Genomic DNA, 16,240 nt, shown 5'->3' with positions numbered 1-16,240 from the left:
TACTACCTCCGTTTTTTAAAATAGATGACACCGTTAATGTTTTAATATTTGATCGTTCGTTTTATTTAAAAAAATTAGTATACATATGCTAAAATATAAGTCATTGAGTCATACTTACAGTTTCTTCAATGATAAAAAATGACAGCAAAATAAATAAACATTCAATGAAGGGAGTACTTAGGAAAAAAATGATCTCCCCTACGTCACTTGTAATACGTAGAGGTTGCAAAAATTCTACTCCTAGTCTCTTATACGCTTAATTTTGACCCGTCACATTTACACAAGTGACTAGAATATCCATATGATATTGAATAGTCCCTGTCAAAAGAAAGAAAGAAAAAAATAAGAAGAAGAGGAGAACTACAAGTACCAGCATATAACAACTACAGTATCGATCAAGTGCCAGGTGTCAACAACAATCGGATCGGAATAGTCATCCTTCAAACTTTCAAAGTATTCCACGAGGAATCAGGCGTTGTTTAGTTTGGAAAAAAAATTCTCAAAGTTTGATTTTGATCGTCCCACGTAAACTTTTGAATCGATCAATCAATTTGAAAATATACATATCGAATCGAATTGAATTTCCACGTAGGCCGCGCGAAGACGCCAAGAATGCGCGGCAAAAGGGCGAGCAGCGAGCCGAACTAACAGCTGAAAGCGAAACGAAGCTTAGATATAGTAATAGTTAAGATTACTTTCTCTGCGGTTTCGCGCGCAACGAAGCTACTCCTCTTCCTCCTCCCACCTCCCTTCTACTTTCCACCTCTCGCCCGCCATGGCGAATCCTTCAAACCTCCCATGGGTATAAAGCGTACGAACCATTTTTCGATGATCCCTCGCTCATGTCGGAGGCGATGTTCCGGTTCATGTCCAAGAACGGCGGCGGCGATGGGTGCGGCGGCGGCGGAGGCGGAGGAGGAGGAGGAGGAGGGGTGGCGCTGGAGGTGACCGTCTTGTCGGCGGAGTCGCTGCGGCTGCCGCCGCCGTCGTATTATTCGCTGATCCCGAGGCGGCTGCGGCCGTACGTGACGGTGTCGTCGGCGGCGTCGGCGTGCAGCACGGACGTGGCGGCGGCGGCGAGCGGCGAGCACTCGTGGAACGACACGCTCGTCGTCCCCGTGGGCGCGGAGTTCCTCGAGAGCCGCGGCGGCGGCGGCGGCGTGCACGTGGCGGTGTACTCGGAGCCGGCGTGCCGGCTCGTCGGCGGCGCCACGCCGCTGGGGTGGTGCAGGATCCCCGCCGCCGACGTGCTCGACGGCCTCCGCCCGCCGCGCGCGCTCCGCCGGCTCAGCTACTCCCTCCGCTGCCCGCGCACCGGCGGCCCCGCCCGCGGCGTCGTGCACCTCGCCGTCCGCGTCCTCGGCGATCTCGTCCCGCCGCCTCCGCCGCAGCATGCCCCGTCGACGCCGCCGGCGCAGCCAGGGTGGTGCCGCGTGGCGATGGGCATCCCGGTGTCGGGGACATCCGCCGCCGTGGTGGGGATGCCGGCGTGGGCGGCGTGGGGCGGCGAGGCGGCGGCGTCGCGGTGATCGATCGCGGCGCGGCGAGGCAACGAGAGAGACTACCCGTGGAAAAACGGTGGAAAAATTCATCGCCGGGTCGGACTTATTTTTATTTTTTTTTGTTCTGATCGAGACGTTGACTAACCGGTAATGGGTTGGTCAAACGTCTCGTCGGCTCGTCGCGTTGTTCTGCGTGTGTACGTATATACGTACGTGCATGCCCGGAAGCTTCCTCTCGCAGCTATACGTATGTACATACAACCCACTTACGTATAGTATCAATCATAAGTGGCTGTACTCGGATTGGTGGTGTATATGTGGCTGAACTGTGGGACCAGGGGGTTGCAGGGGTTTTGTAATTGTAACTGTATAAATGATTGCTACCACTTGATTGTGAGATGAATTGATAAGAGAAACCCTAAGTCGAAAAGAACTTATTATTCCTTTTTGCCCCCTTTTGGATTGCTTGATAATGTACACATGTATTGCTAACTTGTTATGATTTTGTGTGTGTGTGTTGGGGGGGGGGGGGGGGGGGTTCAAAAGGGGTCCAGGAGCTCCTGCTTTCAGTAGGATGAGGAGAATTTATCCAGTTTATAAGTAAAATCAGGTGTTAAAGAACCTTAGAACCACATGATTAATTTGGGAAAAACAAAGAAAGCGTACGAAAAATAAATGATTAGATCTTACAACGGTACAGAGAGAAATGCTCAGAGGTTTTCCGACTAGCTTCACAAGGTGGTTGGCTAGATAACCTAAATTTAAAGCATCAACCCTTCTAATTATTTAATATTAAATCTTTTCTAATTATTTGATATTAGGTCATTTCTTAATATCCGCGTCTTACAACGGTACAACTACCCGAGATCCATCAGGACCATCACAAGCCATCGTTATCGAGCACATCTTTTTAAAAAGAGAATGCCTTAATTTACCATAGAATGCAAAAAAAATAAAAAAAAAAGTTTATTCTTTTTCCCTACAGCCCACCCGACATACATTCAGACCAACCCAACACATCACAACCCAATACTCCCCCAGCCAGCATCAAGTCATCAACGCCACCACCAAACCAAACACAACAGATCAAATCAAATCACCCATGTACACTCCTAACCCCAACTAATTATACATTGCATACAACAAATTTTAATCTTTATCAGTTATCACCTTAATGATCTTTGCTTGACGAATCAAAGAAGAGACACACCTCTCCCAAATTCAGAGCTGCTTTTTTTTTGCGAGACACATTTCTTCAGAAACCGAGAAACATATCTCTCTGCCAAATTCAGAGCTCTTGCAAAGACAAACATTTTTGCTTCAGAACTGAATCTCCAATCTCCGATCAGGTCAGGATGGCAGAAGGCGCGAAGGGCGGCGCGTAGTAGAGGAGGACGACGGCGCCGGCGTCGGGGTCGATGCTGCCGTATCCCTTCTCGCTGCCGCCGGAGTTGGAGGCCTCGTGCTCGCCGCCGCCGCCGCCGGAGTTGTTGCGGCGGCTGCGGCGGCCGGGCGACCCGGCGAGGCTCGGCGGCGGCGGGGCGGCGATTGTCCGGAAGGAGGCTATCCCGGTCCGGCAGAGCGGGCACGGGATCTCGCCGGCGATCCCCGCCGAGTCGTAGGATTTGATCACCGAGCAGAGATCCATCGCGCATTTCACGCACAGCTCGTGATCGCAACCTGCACAGCACAAGTGATCAAGTACTATATTTAATTCACCAAGCAAAACACTATTACTAGTATTACTAATACAACCATTGCAGGTTAATTTAAATTCACCGCCTAATTACTAGTCTAAGTCATGTCAACATTTTTCCTAGTCCAAGTTCAACCAATTCTATAGAAAAGTATAACAATATTTGTAACACAGTGCAAACATATTATCAAAATATAACAATATTACATTTAATGAATTTAATTTGGTGTTGTAGATATTGCTAGTTTTTTTCTCTATAAATTTAGTCAAACCTAAAAAGGTTTTACTAATAGAAAAGTTAGAGCGACTTATATTATGAAACGGAGGGAGCACTCGATTGCTTCTTTCGCTCACAAATATCTATAGTTTACAGTAATATTACTTCAACTTTTGAAATTTTGAGCATCATATTTTATTTTACATTAGAGTAAGTTCATAGAATCTAATTAGGTACAATACTATGATAATACTTTTCAAGATAAATCTACGCATGCCATTCTTTTTCTTTCTAAAATCAGCATTTGAGAAATTATTGATGATCGAAATGTCTGATTGAATCTTATAAACATCAAATATGTATAACAAGATGGAGTATTTAGTTCTTTGCCTCGATGTCTGAATGTTTTTGTGCATGGATGGAGATAAACAAGAAAAATGATACCTTCAGCAGCTACAGTGCAGGGCCTCTCAAGACAGACGGCGCAGGCATCTGCTCCTTCATCGAAGCCATCAGAAACCTCCGAAGACAAGTTCAGACCTTGCTCCCTGCAAATCTCACCAAACCAAACAAAACCATAGTACAAAACAACACACAAAACACCACTCCAACTCAGTGCATTTCTAGTTCTGAATATCACTGATCAGATCACATTGCATTTGCAGAATTGCATTGGTGATCAGCGATCAGTTAAAGTACCTTGCAATGGCGATGAGGCTGGGGAGTGGCTGGGAGAGGTAGCCGGAAGGAGGGAACTTGGGGATCGGAAGATGCGACTTGGGGGAGAGGACGTGTTCAAGCCAGTTGCAGCCCCAGATTCTGGCTGCGTCGATTGGGAGCCACCTGACTACCACAATCCTTGCAGCGATGAGCATCAAATTTGTTGATATGCTAGTGACAATTAATCTGGGGGATAATTGAGCTGGCTAATTTACCCATTGCAATTGATGGCTGTTCTGTCTGCTCCTCTTGACACGAGTATCTGAACAAGAACAGCAGGAAAGGTTTTGGAGTTATTCAGAGAGCAATCGATGTTCAAAGAAATGATCAGTCAGCAACTTGAAGAAGTTTGTGTTATTCAGAGAGGAAAATGATGGCCAAGAAATGATCAGTCTGAAACCTGAAGAAGTTTCTGTTATTTCAGAGAGGAAATCGATGGCCAAGAAATGATCAGTCTGAAACTTGAATTCGCTTTTTTAACTGATTCGTTTTAACTCGAGTGAGTTGACATTTCAACTCATCCATCTATTCAATTGATGGGATTGTCGAAACTAACCGACTAACAACCAAATCAACAATTAACTAATATTTTTCAAATCGACTAATTGCTCAATTAATGACTGAATCATACCAACCAAACTTTCACTATCACACACTAAATTTGGTTATCATCAAAGAAAGGAAGAAAAAGGGAATCGTATACTACCTGACAGCACTTGACCTCGCCGCCGCACGCGGCGTAGTGCAGCGGCGTGCTGCCGGCGCCGATGGATGCCATGGGCGGCGCGGCGCAGGGCAGCGTCTGCGCGGCGAGGCTGGCGCGCTCGTCGATGAGCAGGTGGACGCACTCGACGTGCCCGTGCAGCGCCGCCAGGTGCAGCGCCGTCACGCCGCCGTTCGCCGCCTTGTTCATGTACCTGTCAATTAACCAACTCGAGATCACCATGGCCGCCACCTCGCTCGAGCTCCTCAACAACAACAATGGCTTACCCGTCTCTGTCGCCGGCGGCGTCCGCCACCAGCAGCCTGACGCACTTGACATGCCCGCCGGCCGCCGCCATGTGCAGCGCCGTCCGCCCACTCAGGTTCTCCACCCTCCACACCTTCAGTAAAAACAAAAGTTAATTTCTAATTTACTGATTAATCGTTGCAATTAACTGAAGTGCAGGAGCTAATCAGTTTACTGTACATTGCATCTGAAAACCAGCAGCGTCTGAACCACCTCCCAGTGACCGAACCGGCAAGCTTGCATCAATGGCGTCTTCAGTTCAATCAATCCCCATGTGCATTCAGAATTCAAGATCCAGGTCAGAAACATGGACTAGCTGGTTGGTCGGTTGGGCGATCGATCAAACGGCTCGATATTAATTCGAGTCAAAAACCGATGGCTTGGCTTAGCTTGTGCAGAGCTAAGCTTGTACAGTTTGAGTTCGCTCACCTGTCCATAGATGTTCCTCGCATTCACATCTGCTCCATTCTCCAGCAGCAATGCAGCAATCTGAGCACACAGTTTGGTTAGTTGAACACTGTCAAAACTGGTAAGAATTCAGAACATATCGATTGTTCAGAGATTGAACAGCAGCTGAATTTTTTTTCTCCTTTTAATCGATAATAAGACAATTGATTTGAGCTGATTACCGAAGATTCTGGGCACACAGTTGGTTAGTTGAACAGACTGTCAAAAACTGATAAGAATTCAGAACATATCAGTTGTTCAGAGATTGAACAGCAGATGAAATTTGCTCCTTTTAATCGATAACATCACAGTTGGTTGGTTGAACAGACTGTCAAAACTGTTCAAAATTCAGAACATATCAATTGTTCAGAGATTGAACAGCAGATGAAATTTGCTCTCTCTTTTTTGACAAAATAAACAATGGTTTGAGTTGATTTAGCGAAAGATTTGTCGTCTGAATCGTCAGGGACGTCGGACACGTACGACCACGTCCCTTTTTCGTTGATAGTGTTTCTGAACACGACGGCATTAAATTTTCTGGTGCAACGTACTAGGCTGTACGATTGGGGAACAAATTAGTATGGGTCCATGGCCATACTTTTCATAATGATTTTGCAGCAAATAACTTCACACATTTTTTAGACTAAATTTTTAGTTTCTCTCTCTCTCTCTCTCTCTCCATGATGAATAATTGTATTTTTTTTTTGTTTTGTAATTAGTTTTTACCGTTCTACAAAGGAGAAGCATGATAATTGACGAATTCCATTAATAGTGTCACTTTCTTTTATAGTTGCATCGATTCCCAATCAACATGAAAAGGAATTTTAAGTATATAAGTTTTGGTACACAATTACAAATCACACACATCAGCATGACAATAACCCGCAAAATGAATAGAGGCAACTTGCATGCGTAAATGTTACATCTCACTAATGATGACGTTTTCTTCTTCATTTTTGGCACGCAAATCAGATTAAGAGACGAGTGATCAATTGGTCATTTGAAGAATTAATCATCCTGCCGTTAGGCTTTCTGTCACCTCATGCAGCCATCGCGGGATAAAGCTAGCTAGGACTGATTGTGATTTCCATTTTTTGCGCAACACTTAAAGATTAATAATTAATATGGGATCTACCAGGACAGCAGTAAATTCTTTTTTTTTACTCTCTCTTTCTTTCGAATTCCTTTTTTTCTTTAATGACATGCATATGTATATATATACATATATATATATATACTTTTTCCAAAAAAAAAATCAGTTGAATATATTCTTTTGGCAAATTAATTAACAACGAAAAGATTAAAAAACTTGTCCCTAGGGCAACATCATTCATATGCCTGGTTAATAGTAAAAAACATAGCAAACCAATCTAGCTATTACCTCGTCTGTGATTTGATCATTGAGCATATTATTACAGTAAATTATCTATTTTATTATAGAAATAAACTTAACTAATATCTTAAAACAAGTACTACAAGTGGTTTCTTCAATGCAATATAATGAATATTTTTAAGAAAAGTTTTTTTTCTAAAAAAATGAGTGCAGCAGGACTGCCAGCAGCCAGCAAGCAATTAATTCATTTCAATGATTCAATGAACAATCTGAAAGAAAAAAAAAACAGGAGAAGCTAGCTCATAGCTTAGCTAGCTTGCTGCACCATCAATGGAGATGGTTTTTGTACTAGAGGTGATCAGTTCATTGTGGACGTATGCTTACCTCGTGGTGGCCTTTGGCGGCGGCGACATGGAGCGGCGAGTTGAGGTTGCCGAAGGTGGTGCACCGAGCCAGCCCGGGGTTCGCCGCCAGCAGCCGCTGCGCCTCCGCCGCGTCGCCGTCCTTCGCCGCCGCCGCCAACCTCTCCCCAAGCCCCACGCAGCCAAGCGAATTCCCCATATATACGCACCCCCTTCTTCGCCGGCCGCCGTCTCACCGACGCCGGAGACGACGACGACGACGACAACCACCACCACACCGAGCTAGCTATCCAGCTAATTAACTTAGCTTGATTTGGTAGAGAGATAGTTAATAAGCTCAGCTAGCTCACGCCACAAACGTGAAGAGATCAGCTCAGCTTAGCTGGGTTGTTGGCAAAAGCTAGTAGTACTAGAGCTAAGCTAACCATGTACACAAACTACACATCCATCTCATCTCCTCTCATTTTGTGTCCCTCATATATAGTGAGTGATACATGATCTCTTAATTGGTATGTATGTATGTATATCAAGGGGCTAAGCTGGCTGGAGAGCCTAGAAGCTGGGCATGATTAGTGCATTAATTATTTGTGTGTGGCCTAATTTGCAGAAACATCCCTGTGGATCTGTTGATTATGTGGTGTAGCTAGGCATCTTGGTTGCCTCAGAAATGGGTACAAATTTGGATGTGAGCTTTTTTTTTTTGTCACAAATGGTAGGGTAGGGTTGAGATCATATTCATGTATGCCGCTGTCACATTTTTGCATTATATGTTTGAAGTGGATTTAGAGGTAGTGCCCATCTGCCAACCCCCTAGCATTAACTACTGTAGAAGCTAGTACAGTCCTGTACTCGTATGAACCTTGAATAGGGAGTTTTTAGATTCCCAAAAGCAGTTCAAAGAAATTTACCTGGTGAGAATTTAGAGAAACTGGAGAAAAACAGCTTCTAGCTTTTAATTTGTTTTCTGCAACTATATATAGCTTCTGGTGATTTAATTTGAAGAGCTTCTAATTCTAGAAAAAGTTATAACCTCTATAAGCTCCTAAAATAGCCCTATATCAAGCTAGAGTACTACTAGTTACTAATCAATCTTGGCAACATATGCCATAACAGTCGATCGGTAATTAGCCTCCTTAATTTGTCTTTAATTTGATCTATCTAGTGCTTCAGGCAATTTTTTTCATCTGATGGGAATTTGTCGTAAATAAAAAAACAAGATTAGCCTTGGTTAGTTGTCGCTTGACAGTACACAGAACATGTAAACCTCTTACAGATCTAAAGGAGGAATTTCCCATTGCAAAAATTAAAGGGGGAACGTCCTAATATTAAATTCGAAATGTACCCTGATCAAATAATCTAGTCAAACTAGGCAACCACAGACCTGTAAGCCAGCTAGTAAAAATAATCTAGTGGTAACAAAGATAATGCAATATTACCAGAATACACGTCCATCATGTCTTAACAAATTTGGGCCCACTATATATCTATAATAATTAGAAAGATAACTTATTTAACTAGAGTCCATCGATGAGCCGGAGTAGAAAAATTTGGAGAAGAAATTAACCAGCAAACTCTTTTATATATAGTATCAATGTATTCCATGTTTATCTTATAAAAATAATAGAAGATGTTGTTGTTATTATTATCAAAAAAGATAATAGCGACTTTGAATAAGACCCCTCGAAATGAAGTCAGTGCCTCCAATGGACGTAGAGGATACCAATCAATTAATGTTATAATATCTCAAATTTTGTTCAAGAGCAAGGGACTCTCAATCTCTGATTGGTTTCAAGGAATTAGGTAATCGTTAGGAAAGTAGTCCAATGCAAAGGACATGTCATCTCATTACAATTAATATATGTAACATCATACTAATACCAAACCCCATGCATATATCTATACACTGATGAATTTGCAGGCAACAGAATAAAAGGTAATGATAACAGCATACAACGAAAAAATATATGTTGTTAAGGAAAAGCATTTCAAATGAACAATTGTAATTTAACAATCAAGTAGTAATATTACTATTGGATCAGAAGATTGAGTCTTCTATACGATATGTAGTTTGCATTATATAAGGTATAGCTGCATTTTGGAATGGAGCAAGTATATAGCTGTGCCGTGAAGCAGCAATATTCGATCTCTTGTCAGAAATAGGATGTGAGAATGAGATGGACTGAGTTCAAAATAAATTGTTCCATCCAGGACACCTACGTAAAAAAAAGCATGAACTTGTCATCGTCACAACATACTTCTTTGCTAAAAAAACAACCTAAGATAAGAATTTGGCACCACTTAGAATGATGAATCTGGATAATCTTATGTCTAGATTCATTGTCTTTTTTTAACTGATGAAGTAATTATTATCGATTAAACACCTAATAAATATTTTTTGTCTGGGGATATATATCTATCGTTGATGGAATCTACATCCGTAAGCTGAAAGTAACAGAATCTAGTAGGAATCTGGAAGCGTGGCCACAGCAAACTTATCTCTCTGAGGTGTTCGATTCTTGCAAGAAAACAAGAAATGCTGAAAAAATGCTTCATCCACGCCAAGTCATCAGCCTTGTCAATTTTAGAGAGGCATGTGTTATCCACAAGATGAAACCGTTTCAATTGCCCTCTAAACCCTTTGCATAAAATTGTCATTTCAACTTGATTACTTGCAAAGAGCTACATAATTATTAGTAAGGATGTACATATGCTAATTTGGAGACACCAACATGTTATTTTGGACCGGATGATTGACTAACTTATGATAATTATTCGAGGGTATAAATGATTAAATTTTATAAAGTTAAAACTAGATTTAAAATAGTCCTAAAATTTATATACACAAAGTTTTTTAAAAAGAAAAAAAGTGTCGCTTTGAAACTCGAGAAGCGTGCGCACTCATCGCTTAAAAAGAAATATTTAATATTAAACTACACTTAAAAATTCCTAGCAAAACCACTAGTTACCAACCACATAGACTTTGCCAAAAAGAAAATCACTGTTCAGAGAACCTACAGAAATCATTAATATTTAATACAAGCTTTTCCCCTAACAATGTTTCAACTTGTTAGATAGCTTTTCCCCTAACAATGTTTCAACTTGTTAGATAACTAAAAGACAACATGCCTCTATACTTTGTTTACATGCAAGATTCAACACACACAAGTACACAACTACTCAAGGTAGTAGCCAGAAGGCCAACACATCTTACACGTGTAAGAATAGAACAAAACGGGGTGCAGAGCGGTGTGCACGTAGCAGGACGCCCTGCATACGTGTGCGTGATTGGGTGGCGCAACCGAAAACGACCTGATCCAATGCAAACGCAACGTAGCAATCACGATTGCCCCCACGGAATCGCACATCATCACTAGCCGGATAATTACTTTCGTTTACGGCAGTATCAACACTCGCACCCACTTATGTGCCGCTGAATTATACATGGGACCCACTGCTCGTGGGGCCTACACAGTGTGATAATACTCCATCCGTTTCATCGTATTATAAGATGCTTTGAATTTTGAACGCAAAACAAATATAATATCAATACATATTTAATATAAGTACTTTGGGGTTGTAGATGTTGCTGTGTTTTTTAATCGAGTGAATTCATGATAAAATGATAATATGCTTTTGAGAGGAATATATGCATATGATTTTCTTTTATTGATGACTAAAGTTTTAACAATTTTAAAAGTTTGATGAATCTTATCATAAACATTAAATATTTAAAATCAGAGTGAGTATAAGTTAACAATGACCGGTGACTAGTGATACAAGTTCCGTGTGTATTGCGGACTTTTGGGTGATATATCTATCTGCTGGTTAATTGTCAGTTTGTCACTACTTCTAGCTCAACTGTGGTGGACGAAGCGTCAAAGCAAAGCATGGCGAAAAACGCTACAATCAAATAAATGTAGAGGACATCAGAGAATGGCAAACATTCTCCCTTTTTCCAAGAAAGAAGAAGAGAAATGTGTTCCGTAAAAAAAAAAGGAGAGAAATGTGAATGAAGGATATGATAAGGATAGGCAAGAAGGGGTGGTTGGCAGGTGAGCCTGGTTTAGGCAGATAAAACTCCCTTGTTCTGAAGTGCAGATCTCAGATTAATTTAGGCCTATTTTAGAACATAGGATTTATTCAAGGAATTTCGTAGGAATTAAAATGTTTCACATGAAATTCAGTAAGATTCCTGCATTTCAAAGATCCATCCTATATTGCGTCGGATAGCATATGACAAATAGACATTGATTGGGTGTAGGAGTACTGTATTTTCTGGCTGTTGATACTGTCGTAGCCTCGTCAACCAAGCAGGCCAGTGCTGTACCTTTAACAGCAGCAATCCCCAATTTCTTCTGAAGACAGCAAAACAAAACACAATTATGATGTTCACTTACATAATACTTCTACCTAAACACCACCCATAAAAAAAGGTACATATTATTAATTTGACGGCCACATTTTGTCAAAACCGGCGTCGGTACATCATCCGTTCCTCATCAGCGGCGCCAAAAAAAAGTAATTCAGAATCGTCAGCTGCAGCAACGGGCAGCCTACCAGGCTAGCAGCTGTGCCATCTTTGTTTCAGAAGATTCACACACCCATTTGACGCAGCACAGGAGCTGCTGCTGACACAAGTCTCACTCATAATCAGTCAGTCACATGATATTTTGGCCCTGCAGTCTGCAGACAGCTACCAAATTTCTTGCTTTCTTGACACCTGAATCTGCATGGCGGTAACCACCGCCAACCACTAGCAAACTATGAGCAATTTTCTCATGGACTTAACAGCAAACTTTTATTGCTGCCAAGTGAGGATCAGAACAGTACAGTGTACTTGAAACTGACAGAGGAACGAATTCGTTTCTAGTGAGGCAGAAACATGGACATGCAAAACACATTGCATGGATTCTAGATGACATCAAAATTATTAGCCCTGGAGCTATTAATGTCAATAGTATAGTAGGATCTTTCAAGCATTACATGGGTATCAAAAGGATCCAGTCTTGTACCGCTTTCCGAGATAAAGAATAGCATACAACAGAAAAGAAGCAGATATTTCTAAAAATAGCTACTCGTCCTTTCAGCCGTTAATCCAACATGAAACATGAAAGCTGATTAAAGGGCGTTGATCATCCGCTTCATTTCTGCGGATCTCCTTGGGTCAGGTTCTGCTATGGCCCTTTCAGTCAAGACATGCTTTATTCGACACATTGACTTCTTCACCTGAAATCATGACAAGAATCAATGATGCAATGTTTCAACTACTGATTGAAGAACAGAAAAGACGCCATGAAATATGTTTGATATGCACCCTGACAAGAAATTCTAAGAAAATGTTATCTTAGGAAGCAAGTCATATCCGTAGTCACAAAATTATCTGTAATTCTGCTATGGAAATTGCTTTCAGGCATTCCACATAACTGTCTATCGACAATATATGGAAGGGATCATTTAGTTTAAGTACAAAAGGACAGTGCTTCTGGAGTCCTAACACACAAATAGTAGGTGTGAAGAATTTCAGTTATATGATTAAATCACTAAAATTAGCATTATTCAAGGACAAAAAAAAAATAATGTTCTAAGAGAAACAAAATTGTGTAACTTGGATCAGTTGTGGCATTGGATTAACTAGACATGATTATGAGAGAGGCCAATGTCTGCTCTGTTTCTCAATCAAACAAGAACAAGTTGTAATTGATAAGGATATTCCAATAAGTAAAGTTCAAACGTTAAGAAATGAACAGCCAAACCAAGAAGTCAAGAAACCTTTTGATTTGCAATTAGCATATTACCGTCGACAGAATAAACAAGATAACGTCTAACAAAAAACATGTTGTCGTTAGATTACCATCCACAGAATAAACAAGATAATATCAACAAAAAGCATGATATAGTTATTTGATTAGTCACAATTCTTCCAAATTTTGTCCCGTATTGACCTAGTTACACAAAACTGAGAACTTAAATAGTCTCAGTTACTTGCATGAGGCAGGGTGTTAAGATGGCCGTGCAATACCTTGGAAACACGTTCAGGGTTTGGAAAACGCATATTCTCTGAATGTAGCATCTGGCGCTGACTCATAAGCATGTTCTTTTCCTTCAGAAGGACATACCATAGCTTCTGAAGGTCATCCCAGGATTTTAGGCGTAACTCGGAAGCCTTCCAACTACGGCCTGCCAATTAATAAAAAGAAAAGGCGGCACTGATAAGCTTTCTTGACAAAGATCATTGGATAATTTTATTTGATCATAACAGAGAACTTCATACCTAAACACCTGGATTAAATGCAAAGTGCTAGGGCTATGACATGACCATAAAGAAGCACCGACATGTTAATAACTATGTCCTTGTCAAGCACAGTATCAAAGCAACACTTCAGACTTCTAGTATTGGCTTAGTGCATCAGAAGAAACCCAAAAACTAGATGTCAACATGCAAGAAAAACATTTGCAAACTAACCATAGTAAATTATTAATTCTGATCGGTGAGCTTTAAAATTCCTAATATATCATTCTTCTGATAGCTGTACCATGTGTACGTGTACCTAGGCTTGCTAATGGATTCAATGGGCTGGATTTCAGTGTGGGTTGGCTTTCGGTGGGTGGAAATGGATTGATGCAGCTAATGGATAGGGGTGGATTGGATGGAGATGCAGAACGGTTTGGATTGCATTGGTTTTGGTTAGGAAAGTATTGGATTGGTTTTGGTTAGGAAAGTTCAGATAGAAAGTGGATTCAGCCCATAGGCATCCATTGGATTGTGCCCAAATCCCGTTCGTCTTCCTGCGACACTGGCAGGTGAAAGCCACGGCGCCGCCACCACTGTGCTCAACGCCACCGGTGGCTCAACACATTCCTCTCCACCTCCTGCACCCTTCTGCGCCACTAGTCATTGCCGGCGGCAGCAGGAGTACGACAGGGAGATCACCATGGTTCATCATCATCACTTCATTGCCGTCCACTTCGCCAGTGCCGCCGCAGCCAGCACCCCACCGGCTCATCATCATCACCTCGCGCCGCTCCCGCCGGCATCGGTGACCTCTTCCCAGCATGCGGGCCTGCTCGGCTGGCTGTTCGCGCTCGGCGCGGCGCCGCTGCTGGTGGGGCGCGCGGCATCGGCTGTCACTGGTGGACCAGTAACAGCAAAGACGTTTTCGCCTCTGCTCTGGCTCACCGGGCTGTTGGACAGCAGCAATAATGTGGTGACATGCAAGCTGACGGTCAGCAGCGGGGCTCCCATGTGGCCGGAGTTCTCAGCAACAGCGGCAGCGGCACCGGTGGTCAGCCTGATGCGTGGAGGAGGGTCTCAGCAACCACAGCTTTTGTGATACTGCGGTGGATATATACGCATCCAAGCATGGTGTCCAATGCATGGTGCATGCCACCATGGTTTTCCCGGGGACAGTTGAATCAAGGATTGGACACTGCGGTTCCAGTCCATGGATTTAGAATGGATCGAACCCACTTTACTAGAATGGTATGGACTGGTTTGGTTTGAAAATGTTCATGGATTGGATTGGTTTGGAGCTTGAAGAAGGAGAAGTGGTCTGGGTTGGTTTGGTTGGGGCAATAATGGATCGGATTTCAACCCATTAGCACCCCTATGTGTACCGACAGAAGCACTTAAGAACACATACAATCTACCACTGGCATCAACAGAATGTATCTGGAGATGCCTGGTTTCTGGCTTTACAAAGACCAAGACAGAAGATTCATACACAGATCATCGTAAGCCGTCTATATAGACCCTGGTATACGAAATCATTAATTTTCTTAAAAGGAAAACTCGGCTCTATGCTTGACCAGCAGGTCCAAAAATTGTGCTGTTATTTTCGTTAATCTGGATTACAATCATGAGCAATACAATGTAATGGCATGCTCTCTAACAGAACCGGTTGTTCCTGTGCTTCCAGAGCCTTTTCCACTAACTATTAACACAATGAAATTCCCAACCATAAGACAATTTAGAGCCGACTCGTTGCGAATTTCGCAAACCACAACGCAAACAAAACAAAACAAAATAAAATATCTAGTGGAGATGTAGAACGTGTGAATGATTATATAGGAAGGAAAAATGGGAGGTATGGATACCGTAGTGCGGAGGGGGCTTGTCTTCCTCGGTGCTCCTCTCGACCTCGAAGAACTCCTCCAGTGGGTTCTGCGCCTTCCTCACCACCGCGGCGGCCGCGGCGGTGGCATCAGATGCGGCGGCGGAGGAGGAGGAGAAGAGCCGCCTCCCCAGCGCCCTCGACAAGGACAGCATCACGACGGCGACGACCGACGGATCCGCAGATTGGGACGCGCGAAAACTTGGTCCGACGAGAGGAAAGGTCAGCGAGATACCGGCGGCGGCGGCGGCGGCGGCGGCGGAGATAATCCACGGGAGGGGAGGGTTTAGATGCGAAAGGGTTTTTGCGTGGATTTGGTCGGGGAAATTTACGGTTGGGTTGGGGATTTTGCTACCTAGGAGGCTGACAGTTCGGGCCCACCTGTCTGTCTATGTGCTGTACAGTTCAGGCCCAAATTTTCTCAAATGAGCAAATTTGTGGTTTGGATTGAAGCTATTTTTTGACTATTTCAATAGTGTATTGTATGGATTTTTTGTTTGGTTCCAAATTTTACCTAGGCTAGTACGAATTCTCAAATTTGATAGTGTCAAAACCGGAACTGGGCTTTGACACAACCAATAATTTTGTTTGATTCCGAAGAGTCATCCTATATATCAAAAACAAAATTCATTTAAATTTCTACTGTTACATCAAAACAAGCCATTGCGATGGATTTGTAGTATGGTACCATGTCATGAAAATTTAGAGATGTGTTCTTTGGAGTGGATTGGGAACTGATCCCATGCACAGAAAACAAAACAGATTAGTTCATGGCTGATTAAGTATTAGTTAAAACAATTTAAGAATGAATTAATATAATTTTTTAAACAACTTTCCTATAAC

The 16,240-nt window shown here is 42.5% G+C and overlaps 3 protein-coding genes across 3 annotated transcripts; 1 reads left to right on the top strand and 2 right to left on the bottom strand.

The window, feature by feature from the left end:
• The first annotated feature begins 659 nt into the window (after window positions 1–659).
• LOC127777552 (uncharacterized) lies at window positions 660–1,945 on the top strand. Its single transcript, XM_052304159.1, has one exon. The coding sequence runs from the start codon at window positions 843–845 to the stop codon at window positions 1,527–1,529; it is 687 nt and encodes a 228-aa protein (XP_052160119.1). The 5' UTR covers window positions 660–842; the 3' UTR covers window positions 1,530–1,945.
• A 450-nt stretch (window positions 1,946–2,395) lies between these two features.
• Window positions 2,396–7,786, bottom strand: LOC127775443 (probable E3 ubiquitin-protein ligase XBOS36). Its single transcript, XM_052301689.1, has 9 exons — window positions 7,309–7,786; window positions 5,574–5,633; window positions 5,325–5,396; window positions 5,126–5,238; window positions 4,842–5,052; window positions 4,351–4,397; window positions 4,115–4,258; window positions 3,860–3,963; window positions 2,396–3,182 (listed from the first exon to the last, which is right to left on the bottom strand). The coding sequence occupies exons 1-9, from the start codon at window positions 7,483–7,485 to the stop codon at window positions 2,848–2,850; spliced, it is 1,263 nt and encodes a 420-aa protein (XP_052157649.1). The 5' UTR covers window positions 7,486–7,786; the 3' UTR covers window positions 2,396–2,847.
• Window positions 7,787–12,169: 4,383 nt separating this feature from the next.
• Window positions 12,170–15,710, bottom strand: LOC127775675 (uncharacterized). Its single transcript, XM_052301955.1, has 3 exons — window positions 15,381–15,710; window positions 13,306–13,463; window positions 12,170–12,512 (listed from the first exon to the last, which is right to left on the bottom strand). The coding sequence occupies exons 1-3, from the start codon at window positions 15,550–15,552 to the stop codon at window positions 12,405–12,407; spliced, it is 438 nt and encodes a 145-aa protein (XP_052157915.1). The 5' UTR covers window positions 15,553–15,710; the 3' UTR covers window positions 12,170–12,404.
• Window positions 15,711–16,240: the final 530 nt, after the last annotated feature.

This window comes from Oryza glaberrima, chromosome 6 (genome assembly GCF_000147395.1).
Source record: "Oryza glaberrima chromosome 6, OglaRS2, whole genome shotgun sequence".
Classification (NCBI taxonomy): domain Eukaryota; kingdom Viridiplantae; phylum Streptophyta; class Magnoliopsida; order Poales; family Poaceae; genus Oryza; species Oryza glaberrima.
The sequence above is the reverse complement of the archived record's forward strand: the minus strand, read 5'-3'. Positions and strand labels throughout refer to the sequence as shown.

Bases quoted from the DNA above. Each gene is read 5' to 3' on its own strand.
- LOC127777552 (XM_052304159.1), top strand. From the start codon at position 843: ATGTCGGAGGCGATGTTCCGGTTCATGTCCAAGAACGGCGGCGGCGAT.
- LOC127775443 (XM_052301689.1), bottom strand. From the start codon at position 7,485: ATGGGGAATTCGCTTGGCTGCGTGGGGCTTGGGGAGAGGTTGGCGGCG. The intron at 5,634-7,308 runs GTAAGCATACGT...CTGTGTGCTCAG, and splicing joins CCGCCAAAGGCCACCACGAG to ATTGCTGCATTGCTGCTGGA. The intron at 4,259-4,350 runs GTAAATTAGCCA...TGTGGTAGTCAG, and splicing joins ACAGCCATCAATTGCAATGG to GTGGCTCCCAATCGACGCAG.
- LOC127775675 (XM_052301955.1), bottom strand. From the start codon at position 15,552: ATGCTGTCCTTGTCGAGGGCGCTGGGGAGGCGGCTCTTCTCCTCCTCC. The intron at 13,464-15,380 runs GTATCCATACCT...ATTAATTGGCAG, and splicing joins CAAGCCCCCTCCGCACTACG to GCCGTAGTTGGAAGGCTTCC. The intron at 12,513-13,305 runs GTATTGCACGGC...TCATGATTTCAG, and splicing joins ACCCTGAACGTGTTTCCAAG to GTGAAGAAGTCAATGTGTCG.